The sequence below is a fragment of the Ambystoma mexicanum genome, chromosome 2p (genome assembly GCF_040938575.1).
Source record: "Ambystoma mexicanum isolate Mex_15411 chromosome 2p, UKY_AmexF1_1, whole genome shotgun sequence".
Lineage (NCBI taxonomy): Eukaryota > Metazoa > Chordata > Amphibia > Caudata > Ambystomatidae > Ambystoma > Ambystoma mexicanum.
In genome coordinates, this window is record NC_090923.1 from 300,985,637 (window position 1) to 301,006,765 (window position 21,129).

Genomic DNA, 21,129 nt, shown 5'->3' on the forward strand with positions numbered 1-21,129 from the left:
AAGTTGAAGGGCCTGAAGGATCTGAGAAAGGGTAACAATCTTGAATTTGTCCTTCCTGAGGAACTTGCTCAAGTTTCTTAAGTCCAAGATGGGTCTCAGTCCTCCGTCCTTTTTGGGGGATCAAAAAATACGGGGAGTACCATCCCTTGTTCCTCTCCGCTGCAGGTACTGGTTCTATGGCACCTTTCTCCAGTGGGGTTAGAACTTCCTGCTGTCGGAGCGGGTTTGAAGACTTCAACGGGTGTCTCCCTGGTGGATTGCTTTGAGGTTGCTTTAGAAAAGGAAGGCAGTAGCCTTGGGGTATTTTTTTTATAGCCCAAACATCTGAAGTAATGGCTCGCCATTCTTGCAGATGCTGTGATAGCCTGCCTCCTACAGGTGTTTTGTGGTGCAAGTCCTCAAAGTGGTTTTGTGGCAGATGTTGCAGCCGCTGATGGCAGAGAGGCTGCAGCTTGAGCTGGCTTAGCACGTTTTCTTCGTCCACCACGAGCCCCTTTGACTGGCCATTCCTCTCACCTTTCCATATGAGGTGTAATAACGATAGGATCGTCCCATCCATGATTGCCCTTGCGTACGAAAAGGCTGAGGTTGCCTAATAGCAGCTCCTAAAGATTTGGCTGCTGCTTTTGAGGTCTGCAACCTCTCAAGACTCTCGTCAGCCTTGTTGCAAAAAATGCGAGACCCGTCAAAAAGGCATGTTCAGAAGGCAGTTCTGTACGTCCGGTGCAAAACCCGACTTCCGTAACCGCGCAAATCTGCGCATTACCGTGCTAGTGCCCATGGACCTGCTTACACTATCCACAGTGTCCAACCCAGATTGAAGGGATTTCCTGCATGGCTTCCTTTCCATCTCTAACGATGGCTAGGAAACCTTCCCTTTCTTCCCCTTCTGGTATGTGCTCCGCCGCCATTGCGATGCACTCCCACAGAGTGTACGAAAATTTTGCCAAGGCACATGTGGAGTTGGCAGATTTTAATGCCATGTTCCCGGCTGAAAATGCCTTCCGTGCCCAACCATCCACACGCTTATCGTCCCTGTCTGGAGGGATAGACGGGTATGCAAGTTTGTTGGAAGCTATGGCTGCCTGTATGACCAGAATCTCGGGAGTTGGATGTTTTGACAGATAGCCGGGGTCGCTACTGGCTGGGCGGTATTTTGATGCGAGGGACTTATTTGCCGGAGGAATAGAATCCAGAGTTTCCCCAATTCTTGGCCACCCTGTTTTGTAAGGCTACATGAAAAGGTAATTCTCAGTCTTCAGTGGGACCATGGTCCAATATGTCTGTTAACTCGTCTTGGACGAATTGGGCTGGTGGTCTAGCCCATCCCAAGTGATCTACCACCTTAGTCATTAACAGACGGTTAAATGGACTGGCATGCTCTCCTGGATCTGGTCTACCAAAGTCATTCTCATGAGAAGTGTCAATGCCACTTGCATTATGTAAAGACGCCACCAAATCCCTCATTCTGCTTTCCTCTGAGATCAAGCATTCTGGGACATTTGGGGTGCCATATTCCAATCCAAAAGGTACATTTTCCTCATCGGATCTCTCCTGTTCCTCAAAAATTGAGGTCAAGGATTTGAAAAACTCCTTCCTAGGGAGAGGCTTGAAAACCTTCTCTGGGAGAGGAGGAGGAAGAGGAGTAGTACCAGGCTCTGAAGAAATTACATGTTTTGTAACTTTCTCCTTCTCTTTTTCTGGTTTCCCTGGCTTGGCTGGAGCCTTTGGCACTGAGTGTTTAGGCGTCAACGTCGATAAAGGTGTCAACGACACAGTGGTCGTCGACAGGGTCTGCTTCGAGGGCGTTGAGGCAGTCTTAGACGATTTTCCCTTTGAGGTGTGATAGGTCTCGGACGGCGTTGGTGACCTCGAGCGGTCGACTCGAGCGTGTATCGCTCGGCGTCCTGGAAGGTTCCCTATCCTTCCTTTTACGATCACCGGGGCTCGAGGGCGCGCAAGTGTCGGAGCGATGACGCTCCCGGCCGGCTTCCGAAGAAGGCGCGGATCGAGGCTTCGCCTTCTCAAACACCTCCATCATTTTGACCCTGAATGCTTCCCACTCTTCGGAAGACGAATGCTTCGTGGGGCATTTCATCCGTTTCAGAGACTCGTCTGATGACGAGGTGGAGGGAGACCTGTGGCGTTGTTTCTTCGATTTTTTTGACGAAAACGATGAGCGAGGAGATTCGCTTCGGGATCTAGATCAATGCCTTTCGCATCGAGATTTTTCCTCATGGGGTCTCGACTCGACGCTAGAGGCTTTTCGATCCTTCCGACCTACCTGTAGCTTTCCTCTCCTTTCTCACAAGGCCTTCCCCGTTATCACCTGACACTTCGAACAGGCCTCCATGTCGTGGCCTTCTCCGAGGTACCACAAACACTTGCGGTGTGGGTCCGTGATTGACATTTTTGAGCCTCCCGACTTGCATTTCTTGAAACCCGATCTCGGGGTCGTGGTCGGCGTCGATGACATATTTCTTCTTGTTATATTATATTTCTTCACATAACTCGAGGCGTGCCGAATGTCCGAAGCAACGTAACTGCGGAAAAACGAAACTAAGGCCAACGGGCGCCGCGCGTGCTACTTATACACCCGATGACGTCACCCTCGATGGAGGCCTTCGAGGGACCATCGACACGACAACACTGACGCACGGCGCCCTCTGACGAAAATTTTTCCAAAGAGCAGCAAAGCTGGATGGAATACATCTAAGATGAGGAATACGTTTGAGGACACAATCCACTCGAATGTGCATTTACGCATCCTAGAAGACCACCACACTGAGTCAATCGCCCTTCCAAAGAGAGGACTTTATTTGGCAAGGGCATGATCAACTTGAATTTCCGGTAGAGAGGTTTGAAGGATGAACAAACCCCACCAGTCTTCGGTGATGGTTTGCCATGCACCCAGATGAGACGAGAGTGTATTGAGACCGACAAAAAAAAAATCATCATTTGGTGATTTGTCGGCAGGGAGATCATCTGTCCCTGTAGAGGAGGCTGATGGCCGAGAGAAAAACCAACCACCTTGCCACTGCTGCTTAAGGCGGGGCTACCAACAGGAGTTTCAGATCGGTGCACACAGCGACCCTGAAACCCCCTGATCCCAGAGAAGGACCGAGTCTAAGACCCTAATCTCTGTGTACAAGGAGCCTTAGTTGAAGCTGCCGCTAGGACCAACGAATGGGTGCTTGTTGTCCACATAGCGTGTAAAAACTGCTCGGCCCCAAAGGAAAAGCTCCCAGCACCAGTCGACATGAAAGTTGGAGTAAGGGAGGTATCCAAAATGGCTGCCGTGGACCAAGGAGGCTGGGCCGCCATTTAGTCAACACCTGAAGAGAACTCTGTCATAGTAGAAATGAGGCAACTGTGCCCTCAGGGAAGTCAGGGGACATAAGAAGCACAGCCTTGAAACAAGGATCCTTGGCCGAGCCGGTCCTGGCAGATCTAGGATGTTTAGTGGACATCCTAGGAACTGACCCAGAATTAGCCTCCAATGGAGGAACCTCGGCAGAGGCGGTACTGGAAGGCCTGCTGCTGATCACCTTCTTTACCCCCTCGACAGAGTCGGTACCACCACACCCAGAGTGTGGGACGGTTGAGGAATGTATCCTACCGACAGGACCCTTAGAGTATTCCTCGACTGTCGGTACTGTATTTAGAGGAACCTTGGGTTTTAACCCGGGACATATAGCTCTATCAAGAGAGGCCTCGAGCGGTGGCTCGGTGTGACAAGCACCAGAAGCGGAGACCTCAGGGCGAACCCCGGAATCCAGAGCCAAAGACGAACTGAGCTGAACGTTAGCACTCAAATGCTGAACCTCGGAACCATGTCCGGTTTTGGCAGGTCCTCTGAGGGACCCTCAGAAAACACTCTGGTGCGCTTATTAGGCACTCGAGGCACCTCAGTGGAATCCCTGGTAACAGAGCTACACAAGCCCCTGCCGGTAATGGAATACTCTCACCGAGCGGGGCTGCTCAACGTGGTCCTCAACCGCTTAAGGCGCATCCCAAAGAGGCGGAAACAGAAGACTGGTCCTCCATGCCTACCGCCTCAGGTTTTGAAAGAAAACCGAATCAGAGCCGCTAGGCACAGGGTGGAACAGGAGTGACAAGATGCTTGAAATACGTCCCCATAGGGTCAGAGTGCATGAGCATCTGAAACGTCACAGTAAAACTCATCCTCCGCCGAGGCCTTAGGAGGATGGTTGCCAGGAGGGTCCACATAGATCAGAGGAGCAAAAGCAGGAGGGAGCGAGACAGTATGAGGCAGCAGAGCCCACGCACACCGGTCAAAGAAGGGCGGAACGGGTTATTATTGCCGAAAGGAATGCTCCCAGCACAAGACGTTGAGAACATAGGTGTAAGGGAGGTATCCAAAATGGCCGCCGTAGGCAAGGCAGGTTGTGCCGCCATTTGTCGCCACCTGAAGAGAACTGCGTCACATGCGTAGCTAAGGCAATTGCCTCCTCAGGAGAGTCGGGGCTTAAGTAACACTTTAGCCTTACAAGGAACCTTGGCAGAGCCGGTACTAGGTGGTCTCGGATGCTTAGACATCTTCGAACCAGTCTCAAAATTAGCCTCCAACGGAGGAACCTCGGACAAGCCGGTACCAGAGGGAATGCGGTCCGTGACCCCCCTCTTTGCCCCCTCGACAGAACCGGTACCACCACAACCCTGAGCGTGGGACTGTTAAGGACAACACCTCACCGAAAAGACCCTCAGAGAAGGCCTCTTAGATCTGTCGTTCTAGACTTGAGCCTCCACAAGAGGAATCTCAGGTTTCAACCTGGTACGTAAAGCTCCCTTAAAAGGGGCCTCGAGTCAGGACTCTGTACAGACTTTAGCCTCCACAAAAGGAACCTCAGGTTTCAACCTGGTTACAGCAGGGAAAGCTCCAGAAACAGACCTCAGGGCGAATCCTGGTATCCCAGCACCCAGTGGAACTGGGCTTAACTTTAGCACCGTGAAGGTGAACCTTGGAACAATGTCCGGTATTGGCAGGTCCGTCAGAACCCTCGGAGGAATCTCTGGTACGCCTTTTAGGCCCTTGGGGCACCTCAGTGGAAACCTGTTACGCTCACCTGGTCTCTGCGGAGGCGTTGGGGCACGGTTGCAGCCCTCCCTGAACTTGAATCGCACACTTCAGGCCTCTCCCTCAGTAGAAAAGCTGTGAGCGGTGGTACGTGTGTGAGTGTGCCAATCTGTGATTGTTGTACCTCTCGAACCCTTCACCCCAAAGTACGGTTTCTGTGAGCATACGCCGGCAAATAAAGCTCACCTGTGAATTACGGAAGACAAGCTCTCCGTCCTGCTACTTCTGGCAGGGCTGCGTTGAATGGGATCTAGTTCCTTCACTGATCCCTGATAAGGATTAGTCCAGTCCAGCGAAGACTATGCTTCCCCTTATGATTGGTAATTCTTTCTTGAGCTCTTGTGATGCAGTTCGTTCTGTTTAATGTCTTTATATGTTGCTCCTATTTATGCCTGCAATAATGTCTGTTTTCTTCCCTTAGATGGAAATGCGGCCTCCATGCAGCTGTGAGAAGCGAGACGCGGCCGGATGGAAGATGGATGCTATCGCAATGTTCGACAGCAGGTAAATGATGGTTTAAGGAAAAGCGTGAAGTATGGCAAAGTGCAACCTTAAATTGACTGTTTTTCAATGTCTAACCTTGTCTTCGTTTTTCCTTGCAGGCGCTGCTGTCGACGATGCAGCGTGTCATGCTGCGGTGCAAGATGAAGATTTCGGTGTTCCGGAAAGTGTAAAGATGAATACTTGGTTCGCAGAAGAGATGTACAGGTGTAACGTTCACCTGGTATCCACGGGGACGTCACTCAGCCTGTTCTGATCTCTTACGACCTCGAACCCTTCCATGGAGTCTACACGGCTGGAGACTGGGCCTTGTTTTCTTGGAAAGTGTGCTCTCCGTCCTGCTTTCAGCGCAGGGGCGCGTTGATTGATGCGTCTGACAGGTAAGTATAATGAGTCTTTTAAAAAGTTCTCCAACTTCGTTCCTTTCCTTCCTTAGATGATGGCCGGCGGCCGTGGATGGCAATGTGCTGCTGAGATGAGTAGCACTGAAGGTGAGTGAGCGCGATGCGCGATGCAACCCTTTCATATTTGTATTGAACTGAGTTATTTTTCTGTGTCTTTTAGGTGCCGCAACGTTTTTAGCGTGGATGCCGGTTATGAAGAAGAAATGCAGTGAGTAAGCACAGTATGCAGCGCCGCTAGATGTTTCCACGCTAACCTGGAGTGTCATTTCCCTCTTGCAGATGGATGAGAAGTTCCGGTGACAGAGTTCCCCCAGAGTGGCTGGGATTCAGGTAAGCGTTTGAAGCTCGTACAGTCTTTAAAAATAAGCGAAGATTTGCTGAATGCTTACTAATGCCTTTCTTCTGTTCTTTTCCCTTTTCCTTAGGAAGCGGCGTGCCGGGATGGGAATGACACCGCAGAAGATGCCTGCAGAACAGAAGGAGTGATGAATGATGGGCAGAAGCGCCGCAAGGTAAGGCTGTTCCTAACGGTGTTCTTATTCTTGCAGGAGCTGAGCGCAGAAGAAAGATGCAGGCCTACTGGAGACCGATCCGAACACAACGAGTGTCACGCTGCAGGTGCAGAAAACACAAAGCATGTTTCTCAGCCTGGGCGTGGCTTAAATAGTCTCTGGGTATCCCAGGTGTCTCTGGGCTGAAACACACCCAAAAGTCTAGACTGCACATGCACTTCTGGGAACCGAAATATGTGGGGGCATCCATCTTGTCCCCATCAATGCACTACTTGTCCAATCCCCAATGTTATCCTATGGGAGTGAGTGGGTATGGTACTACAAGCGCCAAGTCTGACTCCAAGTGGGTCTTTGGAGGGATGGAGAGGCCCCGACATCTAGGAGGGCTGGGGACATGAGGGGCAGGAATCATAACAGGTAAGAACAGTTTCCCCCAGTTGGTAAGTATGCTGGCAGGAAGCAGGATGTCCAGGAAGCAGGATCTTCAAAAGGTAAGTCTGACCGCAGGCGACGGTGAACATTACGCTGCTTACAAGTGCAGAATAACACAAAGCGTCTGTCTTGAGGATCGGGGCAGCTTATATAGCTGAGATCGTGGGCACGCCCATTAGAGCCGGCTTACCAGCCACACCCTGCCACTCCTAGAGCGTGGGCATGTGCGAAGGCAATTTATTAGCAGCCACACCAAAGAATACACTTGGGGCTGCTTAATGGATGGAATGTTCAAGGTTAATGCAACTTAAGTGCTATGTCCATAGTAAAAGCTTTTTGGTGTTAAATGGATGTTCTCGTTTACTTTTGTTCATAAGCCTGGCGCCAAGGGCGCCAGGTCAGTGTCCACCCAGGTCTTCTGTGCATGCGACCCCTGCATGCCTGTGCCCCTGACTTCATAACCGTGACAAAACCCTGGTGACAGAGCTACAAGGAAGGCTCTTAAGGTACTCCCTCATGGGGACAGAGTGCTTAGGTCTCTGAAACATCCTGAAAAAGGCATCCTCTGACGAAGAGGCTGTCAGGAAGCGAGACCATATGCGGTAGTGGCATCCGAGCACGCCAGTCATGGGAAGGGCAGAACGGATTAACACTGTCGCGTGTATAAGGTTGTCCACCAAAAGAAGGTTCCCAGCACCTGACGACAATAGCGTGGGTGTGAGGGAAGAATCCAAAACGGCCACCGTAGACCACGCGGGACGCCTGCCTTTTTGTAAGCATCTGAGGAGAATTGCGTCACATGTGTAGATGAGGCAGTTGACTCCACAGATTAGTCAAGGGACTCGACTGAAATGTTTGCCTTGACACAAGGATCCTCGGCAGAGCCGGTACTATGGGGCCTTGGATGTTTACTGGACATCGTGTCCCTTGAATTAGCCACCAACTGAGGCACCTCGGCAACAGAGTAGTTCCGGTCGACAACCTCTCCCTGTGGCCTCTCAACAAAACCGGTACCTCTGCGAGCGCTGGAAAGTTGAGGAATCCACCTCGCAGACAAGACCTTTACAGGCCTCTCAGTTCTGTTGGTACACACCTTAGACTCATTAAAGAGGAACCTCAAAACAGAGTCCGGTCTTAATAGCTCCCTCGAGAGGGGACTTGAACCGTGGTTCGGTACAGAAAGCCTCAGAGGCCTCAGGGCGCACCCCGGTGTCTTGTGTAGGAAGCTCCAGACTAGGAGACTTCGGAGCAAACTTCGGTACCCAATGCCTCAGCACGACTATGCTGGCTATTAGCACCTGATCTGTGAAACTCAGATCGTGATCCAGTATAGGCAGGCCCCTCGCGGAAACCCTCAGAGAAAACCCGTGGTACGCCTATTAGGCCTGCGATGCACCCCAGGGATAACCCCGGTAGCAGATCTTTTGAAGCCCCTCCCGGACCTGGAGGACCCCGGGAAGATTCCCCGGCCGGGGTACCCTGAAAAGTAAAGAAATTACTGAGAGTCTCTTCTTTCCGTCAATGAAGAGTTGAAAATACGATGGAGGAACCTTCTGGAAGATTTCCTCCCGCCTACGAAGACAACGTTGAAGTGCCCGGACCAAAAGGGAGTCGCTGAGGAAACAAGTCCCACCGGTGATCCGGTCCCAGACACTCCAAGCATAGAGAATGGGGATCCGCCCTAGCGAAGCGACACTTGCAATAAGAACAAGTGGCAAATCCCAGACGCTCCGGCATAGACCGAGGAATATGCGACCGCAGAATTGGAGCAGAAGAGAAGGACAACAGGAAAGAAAAAAGGTCTTCCCGGTGATGCTAGTGCGTCCAGCCCCGACCGTGCAGAGAAAAAGGACTGAAGGGCGATGCGGAGCCAAGGAGGGCGGGGTTACTGCCGCGTACGGCACCCCACGAGAAAGAGAAGGACACATTTTCAATTTGATGCTTTTTTACAAAAGTGTTCCGGTCCCGTCCCACAGGACGGAATGTCCCAAAAGTATGGAGGAAAGGGTTCGTAGGAGTATATGCACTTGTTCCTGGTGTTCCGGTCCCCTGGTACTCGGTTCCAGCAGCAGCAATGAAGTACAGTCAGCAGGGAGAGGGGTTCCAGTCAAGTTAGTCTTGGGGTCAGTTGGTCCCACCAACCCAAGGGAAGAAGTCGTCCATTCCGGGCTTCTCTAGCTGATACGAAAATTGGAGCTTCAGCACTGCAGCAGGGTTTCACTGGGCAAACCAACGGTCCAAGAGGGTGCAGCAGGCTTTTCTTCCAGTTCCTTCGTCCAGTGGTTGATTCTGCCTTCCTTCCAAAAGACCTTGGGCCTCATTACGACCCAGGCGGTCCGGAAATAACGGTGGCGGTAAACCCTGCAGGCGGGAGGTCTGACCTAGCGGGTGTAACACCTCCCGCATGCAGGCGGACGAGGAAACACCGGCAGCATTACGAGATGCTGCCGGTGTTTCCATGATCCCCATTTCCATTGAGTCCTATAGGACTCAATGGGAATGGGGATTTACACCATTCCGCCTCCGTGATTCCCGGAAAACCGGGGTTGTAATGCCCCGGTAATTCCGGGAATCACGGAGGCGGAATGGTAATACGAGTCCGGCGGTAACCAGGCGGTTTTACCGCCTCGGTTACCGCCGGACTCGTAACGAGGCCCCTTGTCTTTTATGCAGATTTCTCCCATTCACTCACAGCCTAGGTATCACTCACATAACAGGGTGCGTGTCCTCCATGGGCAGCCAGGCAGCCAATCACCTTTGGGTGCATTCCTGTAACCTCCCTCGCTTCCAGCCCTGCCAGACACACTGGAGCCAGAGGCAGGGTTCAGCACTGAAGCCTGCCAAAGACAAAACAAACAAAAGGGACCAAACCTGGTTTGGCGCGCAGAGTAAAACCCAAGTAAGACCTCACAAGCACGAAATGGCGAAAAAAGAAGACCAGGGCCATTTTGACAAAATGGGCACCCATGGGTGCAATACTGCAGCTGAGGATTCAGCCTACGGTAAAAGCGCATAATGGTAGGAAAATTAAACCACTGCCACCAGACATTAATTGTAGTGAGGTAGAAGGGAATTAGCACAGAAATGAGAATTCTCCCTAACAGAAAGTTCTGGCGCCTAAATGCCTATTGACAGATTTCCACTATCAGTCTGTATCAGTCTTCGCTAGGCAACAGAAAAAGTCTCCTCTTTGATGGTGGATGCAAGTTAAAGCCACACAGATCATTTAGTTTTAGGAGGATGACAATTGCGATTCAGATATTGGACCTGGCTGGGGCAATTTTTCAAGAAGGGCAAAAAGGATGTGTCCTGTTTCCAGGAAACTGCTGAACTTTATGTTGTGGCAGAAGGCTTGGGCAATGGTTTCGCCCTCACATGTAGGATTCTTGGCTCCAGGTCCTCTCCCAATATAGAAAACCTATACAGGGTGTTGGGATGCACTTACAGCGTTCCAGTCAAGCAAAAAGGTTTAGGCTGAGGAAACCTATTAGTATTTGCCACAGGTTACATTTTGCGTGGCAGATGTCGCAACTATCATGCAGTTAACAAATACATTACTGTTGCGGTTGCAGAGGTTATAGATGGGGCACAGTTATAGGGGCTGTGATTAGAAGAAGTACACAAAGTTATATACTTCAGTGAGGTGCGAGGACAGCGCTGAAGTAGGTGGAAGATGGAGTAAGAAAGATACTATGGTAAGAGCGAGGTCAGCGTGTCAACATGGCAGGAGTGCCGTCATGTTGGATTTGAAGGCTTACTACACAATAGAATGAAGGTCCGGATGTGGAGCTACAGCTCGATTTAGCTCAGTCCCAAGACAAATCCCTTTTCCGTCCCCCAATAGAGAAACCAAGGTCAGAGGCACCAGCAGCGCACAGATAAACGCCATTTGTATCCAGCTGCAGAGTATGAAAGTGGGGGGAACAGAATGTAAGTTCTGGGGAGAGCAGGTAGGGATGCAGCCTTTGAAGGTCTAATTCATGGGCATATGGCACATGGTCTTGCGATGCCAGTTTGCCAGATGAAAATATAGAGCACTACTGCCCTCACCCAAGGAGCAGTCACCTCATTTGAACTACAAGTAGACTCATAACCAAAGCAAATACATCCCTGAAATTCACAATCGGGAGCAGTGCCCTGGTCATTTCATTAGTGGGCACCGAGGCCTTCAAGGAGATGAGGGGGGAACGGTGTCTCAAATTAAATTGGGATAGGCGGAGCAGTGGCAATGCCAGTAAATTTAGTACAATGTCGGGCGGGGAGTTGTGGGTTGGCGACGGTCACGATAGCAGCTTGTGTGCGTCGCGGTGTCTGGTATCATGCGAAGGCCCATTGTCTTATCAAATAGAGTTAGCCTCACCAGTCTTACTTTGAACATGTCTGGGTCAGAGGGGTGCACATCACGTGATGGTAACTATTTATTAGTGTACCTTTCAACCAATCGTGTACCTGGATTCAATAGTGGCACTGCAATGGCCACGTGGATAGGGGAACGGGTTTAGATGAGGTGTGGTTAATCGGTCCAGGGAATATAGGAGATATTAGCATGTTCTGTAAGTGTTAGCAACGCTGTGCTTCCAGATCTCCACGCACACAGAATGACTCAGCATTTCCTGTGAACCTTCGCATCGGCTGCACGCCGCTCACCAGCTCCCAAGGAAACCTGCCTGGGACAAGATATGGTGAATCCCTTTTTCGAAAACGAATGAGATTGAAGCCTCGTTTCAGAGAATCTCACGGGGACCCACACAGATATGATTGGACCCCCGCCAGAGTGCCTGTGGCCATAAATTTACCCATAGCACGAACTTTATGTTCATACAGCATCCCGTCCTGAAGAAGGCCGTAAAATGATGAGGCAAAACAAGCCCACAGACGGCTGAAACACCCCAGTGTGGAGGCATTGTTCAAACTACAGTTTATCATCTCTGTCCTCCAAAAAATTATTTCTGTTACCTATTATGTTGTGCTTTGTCACAAATGTTTATTTGTTTTGTGTAAACCACTGTCACCACAAACACTGACAGTAAAGGTCACTAACCTCTTTCTTTACACAAACCATTGTGCTATCTAACTTGTATATTGGTGTATCGTTTTTAATGGATGCTATATCTCTCGTATTCTTGTGTATGTTGATCCTTACAACCTTATAAAAAGAACCAAGATTTTTTCAAAACTGAATACGTAAGATTGTGTCTTTCAATCACAGAGGGTATTAGGGTAAAAGGAGTGTGTTTGGGTGCACACCCCGACCTATTCAAGTGTATCTTTATTTCAATGTTCAGCCTTCCTGGGCAGAATAGGTTCCAAACCAGCAACCCTTTTTTTGAGCTGGGTCAGAGGGGTGCACATCACGTGATGGTAACTATGTATTAGTGTACCTTTCGGCCAATCGTGTACCTGGATTCAATAGTGGCACTGCAATGGGCCACGTGATAGGGGAACGGGTTTAGATGAGGTGTGGTTAATCGGTCCAGGCAATATAGGAGCTATTAGCATGATCTGTAAGTGTTGGCCAAGGAAGGTGATGGGGTGACATTGTAACCCATGCATAACAGGGGGTTTTCCGTTATATAACCTGTCAATTCTTGGAGCATGATTAGCTCCGTGTCAGTTCAGTTCTTCAGGACCATCTGAGACTTTTTTATGCATGTAATAAACGTTGTTTTGACTTGCAAAGCGGTTCAGTGGTTCTTTGGCCTCTTGGATTATTTTTATCGTACAGGTTTTGGTCACTTCTTTCTTCACAGGGACCCGAAACATTGAAACTTTAGTTGGCTGTCTAATCAAGGACGGCCAGCTCTGGTGGAATCATGACCTTACAGACTAGGTTTGGAATGCCTACTGGGGCATTCTGCAGCCCCTTACCCACTTCAAACTGTTTGTGCACACACAGCCTACTTACAGGGCTCTAGTTAGAGCTTGCAAAGAAAATGATCATATGTGACCATTTCCTACACCAACCCGGGAAGAAGACAGACAAAAGGAAGCTTCAGCACAAAAACAGGGCTTAAACAACATGGGCAGTCCTTTTCAGCGCTGTAGTGAGAAAAAGGTAAAAGTGCACATCAGTGCACCCAAACATGCAAAATAAAGGTGCTATTGTCACCGTCCTATCTGGGCTTCACTGAGCATGGGAACAATGCCAGGACAGTCAAAGGAAAGGGATAAGCTTGGTTTCCCTGCATTACTATCCATGTGAATGTATAAACGCTACACCACCGACTTAAATGGAGGACAGCCCGCACCTTCTCTGGCAGTCTTAAGGACTTGCAACTCCTCCCAAAACAAATTTATTTTTCTTTTTTTTAATGTATTTTTTATTAACAAAAGGTTAAAAAGAATCAAACCTTACAGCTTTAAGAAAATCAGCATAAAAAGAGAGTAAGAAGAAAAACAAGAAACTAAGCAAAAACCCAATAAAAACAAGAACACAATATTCAATCCAAGAGGGGGTAAAACAAACAAGGATAGTCAATGAAAAGAAATACAAACTCATAAAATCAAAAACAATTCAAAATCATTCACAAACAAGTAATGCGGTTAAAACGTTGAATATTCATTAAACAATACATCACTTGCTTTTTTTTTAGCCACAAAGTCTTTCCCAAGCCTTACGCGGTGCAAAACCCCACCGGAAGCTATTTCTTAACTGCCATTAGGTCAAATAAGGCTAGCAGAGCTAAAGTCAAGAAAATTTGAGAGCTTCACATCAGCTTTCCCCACCAATCACCGGCAGACATAGTTGAAAATTTGGTGAAGACCTTTGCCAAACATTTCGACTGGTGGTCTCTTGCCCCCGGGCAGGAAAGGGTAGGTGTACTAATGATTCTCTATTGCCTTCACAGAGCCTACATTGGTAGTCCCGTACAGTTGCCGGCTTCTGACTCTCCATGACTTCCTTAGCAGGGAACAAGTTCAAACTCACACGCAGAAAATTGGCCTGCTTATGCCTGCCTGGAAAGTTCACTATATATTGAGGCAGTGAGCCCCTTGCTCAGATGTCCTTAAAAATGACCGGATCCCATCATAGACACATCCCGAGGTACGCTAGTGCCAATTCTTCCATTATTTTCTTGCCTTTGATGTACCAGGGGTTGCCCTGGCCTCTTTTCTTCTTGCGGCCAAAGGTAAGTATCCGTCTTGCGGCCAAAGTTAAGTATCTGTGATTTATTGAGATTTATTTTTAGCCCATTGAACTCTGGCATCCAGCTGCCTTTGGGGGCCCACATGCGTTTGGTCGAGTAGGATTCAATCTTCAGCGTAGAGCAGTCTTCCGATATGTGCCCCTGCCAAGGTAGGTGGAAAACATCTGACAAACTCAAACACCAACTCAATGTCCGAAAAAAACAGATTGAAAATGGCAGGGGCCAATGGACAGCCTTGCTTCAACCCATTATAGGTTGGGTTTGAGTCAGTCATGAGCCCCTTTCGATCTAATCTCACTTGTAGAAGTTCGGCTGTGAGGTGCTTTCCAGGCTTCTCTAATAGCCAGTGGGCAGCACCAGGCTTCCAATTTTGTCCACAGCCGTTAGCGATCTATCGTGTCAAAATCCTGGGCTAGATCGTTTGAAGCCACATGTAGTTCGTGTCCATACTTCGGCTTTATTCTTTAGGATATTTAGGAGAAATAGATTCGCAGAGGTCCCAACACCCTTAATAAAACCTGTTTGCCAGGGATCATAGGGGCCAGTGATTGTCACCCAGCTGTTGTGGCTTTCAGAACGAGCGACACAAAAATCTTACCACTTGCATCTAAAAGGGCGATGGGCCTATAGTTGCCTGGATTCGCCCTATCACCCTTTGTATAAATTGGAACAATAGTTGAACATGTGCAAGATGACAGGATTTTCTGTGCTCTTGATTTGTTCAAACCAGAACCACAATTTCTTTGCCCATAAATCCGGATCTTCTTTTAGGTGCAAGTTTGTCATCCCATCAGGGCCTGCCGCTCTGGAATTGCTGGCCCTAAGTATATGCTCCTGAATTTCAGTCTGAGTCATAGAAAAGGACCAAAGAAACCCCACCCTCCACCCCCCAAGACCAGGGTCCTCTCGAGGCTGTTGATTTTTAGGGCCTGCAAATATAGTCTCAAAGTGGGTCTTCCAGTTTTCAGCCGGTATAGGGTTTAGCAGTAGAGCATCTTGTGGTGCAGAGAGATAGTTCACAACTCGCCAGCATTCTTTCTGCATCTGATGTTTATGACTTTTGAGCCAGTTCTTAAAAGCTTGGTTAAGATGTCTAGAGCTTTCTCTGTCCTCAACAGTTTGACTTCTGGCGTTTGCTTTTAATTGCTTATTCAGTACCTTTGTCCTGGACGCAACCTCTAAGTCGTATTTATAGCGTGCTGAAAACCCAGGTTTATTAGCCATTAAGACCGATACATGATACGCGCTAAGAGGCTTGGTCACCTGAGATATAGATTGGGGAGCATCATTCTTCGAAGGTATCACCCTCAACCGGTTTCTTCCTGGATAGATTTCCTGGGTCCCAGATTGCTGGGTGCAGATCTTTCATGGCCATTTGGCCGCAGTCAGTTACTATGATGTTATGATCACTTTGGTCGGACTCCCACACTACCAGATTAATTCAAAGAAGAGGGATTCAGAAGTGAGTAATAGTCCAAAACGTTCGCTAGAGTCCTCTGAAATATGCCCATACGTCAGAAGGATATTCCTTTTGACCATTTCTTTTCTCCAATAGAGCCCTTTCAACACTTGCTGCAGAGCCGAAGGAAACAAGTCTTCGATGAGATTAGAAGCCCCATTGAAACAATCAATGTTCAGGTCACCACACAAAAGAACCTCCAAGTTAGAATGAGTGGCTCTTACTTCATCAATTAAGGCCCCCACTGTTTTCACAAACGTTTCCCTCCACTTTGATGCCACTTTCCAATAAAGTTTTATCACCATAACCTGCTTGAAAATTATGAAGTAGAGAGGAGCCCAGTGATAAAATTATTGCCTGAATCAGAAGCAAAGGTTGGAATTCAGCTATGATCACATAACCCCTTTCCGCTGTAAGGGCTATTAAGAGACCAGCCATCGGTCTACCGTTGAGACCTTTTTCCGCGGGGTTTAGGCTCAGAGTAAATCCTTCTAGAAGGGGGAAGGGGACCTCAGTCACGTCTCCTGGTTGGAGGCAGACTATATCAAGCTCATGTAGGTTTGGGATGCCCTCATCAAACAGTTGCAAAAACCATGAGTGTTCCAACTGAATATTTGTACGTAATCCTTAGTGATGTACGGCTGTTTCACCCCTCCAACCATCCCTGCGCTATGAGCTGGCGTTTCCATTGGCCAGGGCACCCGCCAACCAACTCCAATCCTCATTTGCCAGATTATGGCATGTCACTGGACGCTCTCTCTGATCCTTTTTGACATTCGAGTTAAGGTCCCTAGGGCGAGTATCAGACTGTACAGTATTTAATTTTGTTAGTCTTATAGCTAAATAAATACCTTTTGACCAGTATATTTAATGATACATAGTGAACATTCAAAACACATACAATGTGTTTGTTAATCATAGAAGTGGGATTGAAAAGACTTCACCCCACAAAAATCAGGTCATGGTCTCGAACAAGTCTGCAGATATGCTGGGGGGCACTGAAAAAGATAGGAAAGACATCTGTTTTTGCAGTTCCCCACAGGTGAAATCACATACCTTGGTAAGAACGTGAAATATATAGGGATACATCAATCCTTTCTTGTGTCTGTGCTCTGCAACTCTTAATACTTCAGGTGCTACAGGAGGTAGCGGAGGTGTGGTAATATCCATATGATTCCTAGTGGGCATGGAGAGCAGGCATGGGATTTGTACGTTACTGGCTTTGTTCCCTTTACTTTCAACCGCTTTGTTTGCAGACAAGGGAGTTGAAGGACCTTCTGTCTGTAAAAAGAAAAAAAGGATGTTTTAAGATCAACCCATGCTCACACAGAAATAAAGATGTTATAGGACATTAGATTTTAGCACATACATTAACCATACCAAATGTGTAACAATGCTATAAAACAGTTTGCTAATTTGCATGTGGCACATGATTTCAAACAATTTTCAAAAATCATATAAAATGCAAGATTATATTTTAGTGAGAGCTGGAGAGCATAACACTGAGATGCGAGACCGACACTGAGAGAAGATGCAGTCTGCTGGGGAAAGAGAGAACAAACGTAGTCTGGGAACCGGCTACTCCGAAGCTCACTTACCGATTACAGGCGACAGCGTTTTACTGTGTCCACCACATCAACGGCAAGGCCCGACCACAAGGAGGACATGGAACCCTGTGAACACGAAACCTAAGGAAGAACAAGGGCTACCAAAGTCAAGATGGAATCCTACAGCCCAGAGGACACAAACCAAGAACTAAGGTGAGGGGACTGATTGGAAGGAGGTGGTCCGGGAAGCACAGAAAGGATCAAATAAGTATCGGAGAAGAGAAATTCAGAAAACCAGGGGAGTAGTTACCCCAACCAATAATGTATACATGGCAAATGACTAACAAGTAAAAGCAAGAAAAAAAACATTTGCTTGGTAGGAGAGTTAATCAGGCTATTGTGGACATCAATTGAGTGTCTGGGACCCACACGCAAGTGAAGTAGAGCACATAAAGGAGTCCGCCTAAAAGCAAGTTTAAAAAGAAGGAATGCTGTGTTTAGCAGGAGAGTAAACCAAACAAGCCTAAAGGTGTATTGCAAGTCTGACACCCGCACCCAAAAAAGAGAGACTCGGGATATACCTGTCTGGGATCCCAAAACAAATCAGAAATAACAGGGGCTGGGCCCTACATGAGAAAGAAGGAGAATAGAAGAAATAAATGGGTCTTGTCAAGAGATTACACCAAGACACCTCAAGTATTGCGCACCCAAAATAGAAAGCTGCAACAAAAGGGGTTTAAAAACCCTAAGACTGAGAAGTGTGTTGTTGTAGTATTGTTTAGAAGACCAATGCATTTTTATAAGAGGAAACTGGAAAGAGATTCGTCACTTATGAAGTCTAGGGGAACGGGGCAACCCACTAATATTGGAACACTATTTCTTGAGCATGGTTTTTGAATCCTTTTGGAAGCGCAACTGGCTGAGAACAATTATGTTTACTTGATGAACACCATTTTCTTTAGAGTGATATCATCCCTGCACCTTATTAGTAGTATATAGAGTGAGGGACAGAAGAACAAGTTACTGTAGAGGGCTTAAAACTGTCCTATTGGTAGCACTAACATCTGCTAGGAGGGTGAGCGAGCTACAAGCTCTCTCCTGTAACCCCCCCATCGAAATAATTTTTGGGGACATGACTGGGACAAAGTTTTACTTTTGAACATTCTGTTTTCATTAGTTCTTTCGAAGCAGGGAAAGCCCTCTTAGATTTAAGGATCGAGATCCCATTGTTTCGCAACCTTTTGTGAGCAATAAGTCTATAACCAAAAACATGCCACCCTTGTGTCTGAGCATTACTTGTGGTACTTCACAGTAGTTAGTAGGTAAGTGGCTTTATTTGGAAAGTACATGTCACATAGTATTATCAGGGGTGTGGAAATACTACAGCCCGATGTCCGAGACAAGTTTTGCGTTACGTCCGAGGCAAGTTTCTTGATGTCCAAGGGAAAGTTTTTTTAAACTATTTTTTTCAGCTGGAAAATTAGGCTCTGGTATCAGTGCATGTTATTGGTTCAGTTGTCGACCAGGTGGCATTTTTGTCGAAAAAGACAGCAAGGATCAATTGTTTACACTGGTGGTTCATCTTCCGTTTGGCATTACATTTGCTTTTTTTAACAATACTTGTGTAACCATCTTTTTCTTGTGGTCACAGGTAACCAAAGCTGCCTGTAGTAAACCTACACAGTCCTATTTTAAGCAACAATGGGCGCACACTCTGGGGGCAGAGCTTACTACAAATGATCATAGAAGAAACTGTATTCCCCGAAAATATTGAGGAAAAAAAAATAGCTGAATGTGCAATTACTGCGCACTCTGCAATTTTTTTTTTTTTTTTTTTTTTTAAACAAAACAAAAATCGAAGCCCACATTGACGAACAGGGGAAGCGAGTGTTGCGGGGGGACAATAAAGAAACAAAAAAGAAGAAACACGAAAAGCGGCCACTGCAGCATCAGCTCCCACCCACGTTAGTGGGAGGGAATTGATGCTGCAGGGAGAGATGAGAGTCGACAGCACACTGTGTGCCGCCGAAAAGGTAAGTAGGGGGAGGGCGAGGGTATGCGGGATGGTGGCAAGCGTGGTCTATGTGATCACTGCGCAGCGGGATTCTGCGATTCGATATTATTCGGATTCGCAATTTCACGATGCACAGTAATCACATAGATCCAAAGAAACAGCAACATTTATATGTCCAAGCACATTGCCAAAATTGATTTGCGCCAGAATAGCATGAGGCTGGAAGCCTTTAATTGATTTTCAACAGGTTGCAAGCTGGAGTGATGCTTAGGCCTGGACTAGTGGCAGGATACATTTTTGCTGAGTTTGGAATAGAGTCTAGGTCTAAGCGTTTTTGCATTCAAAAATAAAACTCTTAAATGTGAGTTCTTCATGCAGGTTTAGAGAGAATCATGCAGACAAGAGTTAGGGCTGGGATATTACCAGAAAGTAACATAAATGGAGATGGAAGTAGAATGGCGACAGCTTCAGGGTAGGAAAGTGCATACATTTAACATATGTATCTGCACTTGGTGGAGCCTCCGTCTGAAGGTTTGTTGGGTCTATGTCTCTTGGTAGTCTAGTTGTGTCAAAATAAGGCATTTTTTATGCTGCTCTTATTTTACCAGAGAACCAACACTCCCTATCCTCATCATTGGTGGTGGAAGGGGTTCCACTCTCGCACTCCACATATTCTCTTGCCCTGGCTTGCCAGCCCCCGCCTGCCTACTGAACCGCTCAAGTCTTACTTGTTTGTTCCGTTCCCCCACCTGTCCATGTCCTTCATTTCCTGGTCCTCTCCCTTCCGGTCCCACACCTGCCCAACCAGCTAACCTGTCCATGCTGCACCTATCCTGGCACTCCATTTCCGTGCGAGAGGTCTTCTGTGGGCGACATTGCCTGTGTGTCCTCTTTTGTGGGAACAGGGGAAACATGCTCATGAGATCCCCATACGGGTTTGGCGAGGCAATTTATGTGTTTACAAAGTGATACATTCTATAGCTCACTATCCATTTACAGATGCAGAGCAACACATTCTCATGGAGAAAGATTATCATTCCGAAATGTGCCTATGATGGAGGTTGACTTCCGTAAATGGAATTTCTACTTTATACAGTTAAAAAAAGCTATCATTTGGGAAACTGCACAAGCCTACTTCCTTCAGGTTAAATTTGATTACACCTATCCACAGACTGTTTTGCCTACAATACTTGTCAATAGGGATTTCTACAATCTGAATTGGTGGGCAGATTTTAGGAGGCTACCCTACTTATACTGAAAAAGTCTGAGGTTAGCCAAAACCCAATCAAGGTAGCAATGGGGAGCAGTCAAGGCTATTTTCAGGTGAGTGTGTGGGGTTAGAGGTTGACCATGAAACCACATAGTGAAGCATACAATAATTCAATTTAAACAGGAATGTATAAATATAATATTTATTCTAGGCCTCAAACACACACTAAAAATGAAAAAAGCAGGAGATATCGCAGAAAACTCAAAAACAATACAGTCACCATAGACTCTTAAAATACATTCAATTACCTAAATCAATAAAATAAGGTAAATAGGCGATGCAGTAAGATGGAACATAGTCACAAGAAATATGCCCTAGCTTCAGAAGTCTAATCCTTATTAAGAGTGGGGTCTTGTGCTCAAAGTCAGAATGCTTCTCCCTAGAATGTATCAGGTAAAGTACCTGTGTTGGTGATTGTTCAAGTGAAGGATGCAACGAAGTTACTGGTAAGTAAAAATGTGTTATCTTTCAGGTTTCACTGCTCCATGCAAAGCAGTGGAATGGAATGATACAAAGACTTGTTCTCAATGTTATCCTTTTGTGGACAGGCGTTTACTTGGCCCCCTAATTCCGATTTTCCCAGAGGACCGACTGGGGATCCCTGGAGGTTGATTTCCTCGCCATTGGTCCTGGCGAGAGGTGCCCAGAGCTGCAGGTGGAAGGATGCTTCCGGTCGGGTCAAGAAGCAGAGTACAACCCCTTGGCGATGGAGAAATGCAAAAAGCACTGATGCAGACCTCCTAA

At 47.4% G+C, this 21,129-nt stretch overlaps 1 protein-coding gene across 2 annotated transcripts in view; it reads right to left on the reverse strand.

The window, feature by feature from the left end:
* Window positions 1–21,129, reverse strand: part of FAM120A (family with sequence similarity 120 member A) — a 1,536,407-nt gene that overhangs the window by 917,093 nt on the left and 598,185 nt on the right. For both annotated transcript variants that reach the window (XM_069643586.1, XM_069643587.1), the window contains exon 9: window positions 16,611–16,835. In XM_069643586.1, coding sequence (XP_069499687.1) covers window positions 16,611–16,835 — 225 coding nt within the window. The remainder of the gene's footprint in view (window positions 1–16,610; window positions 16,836–21,129) is intronic.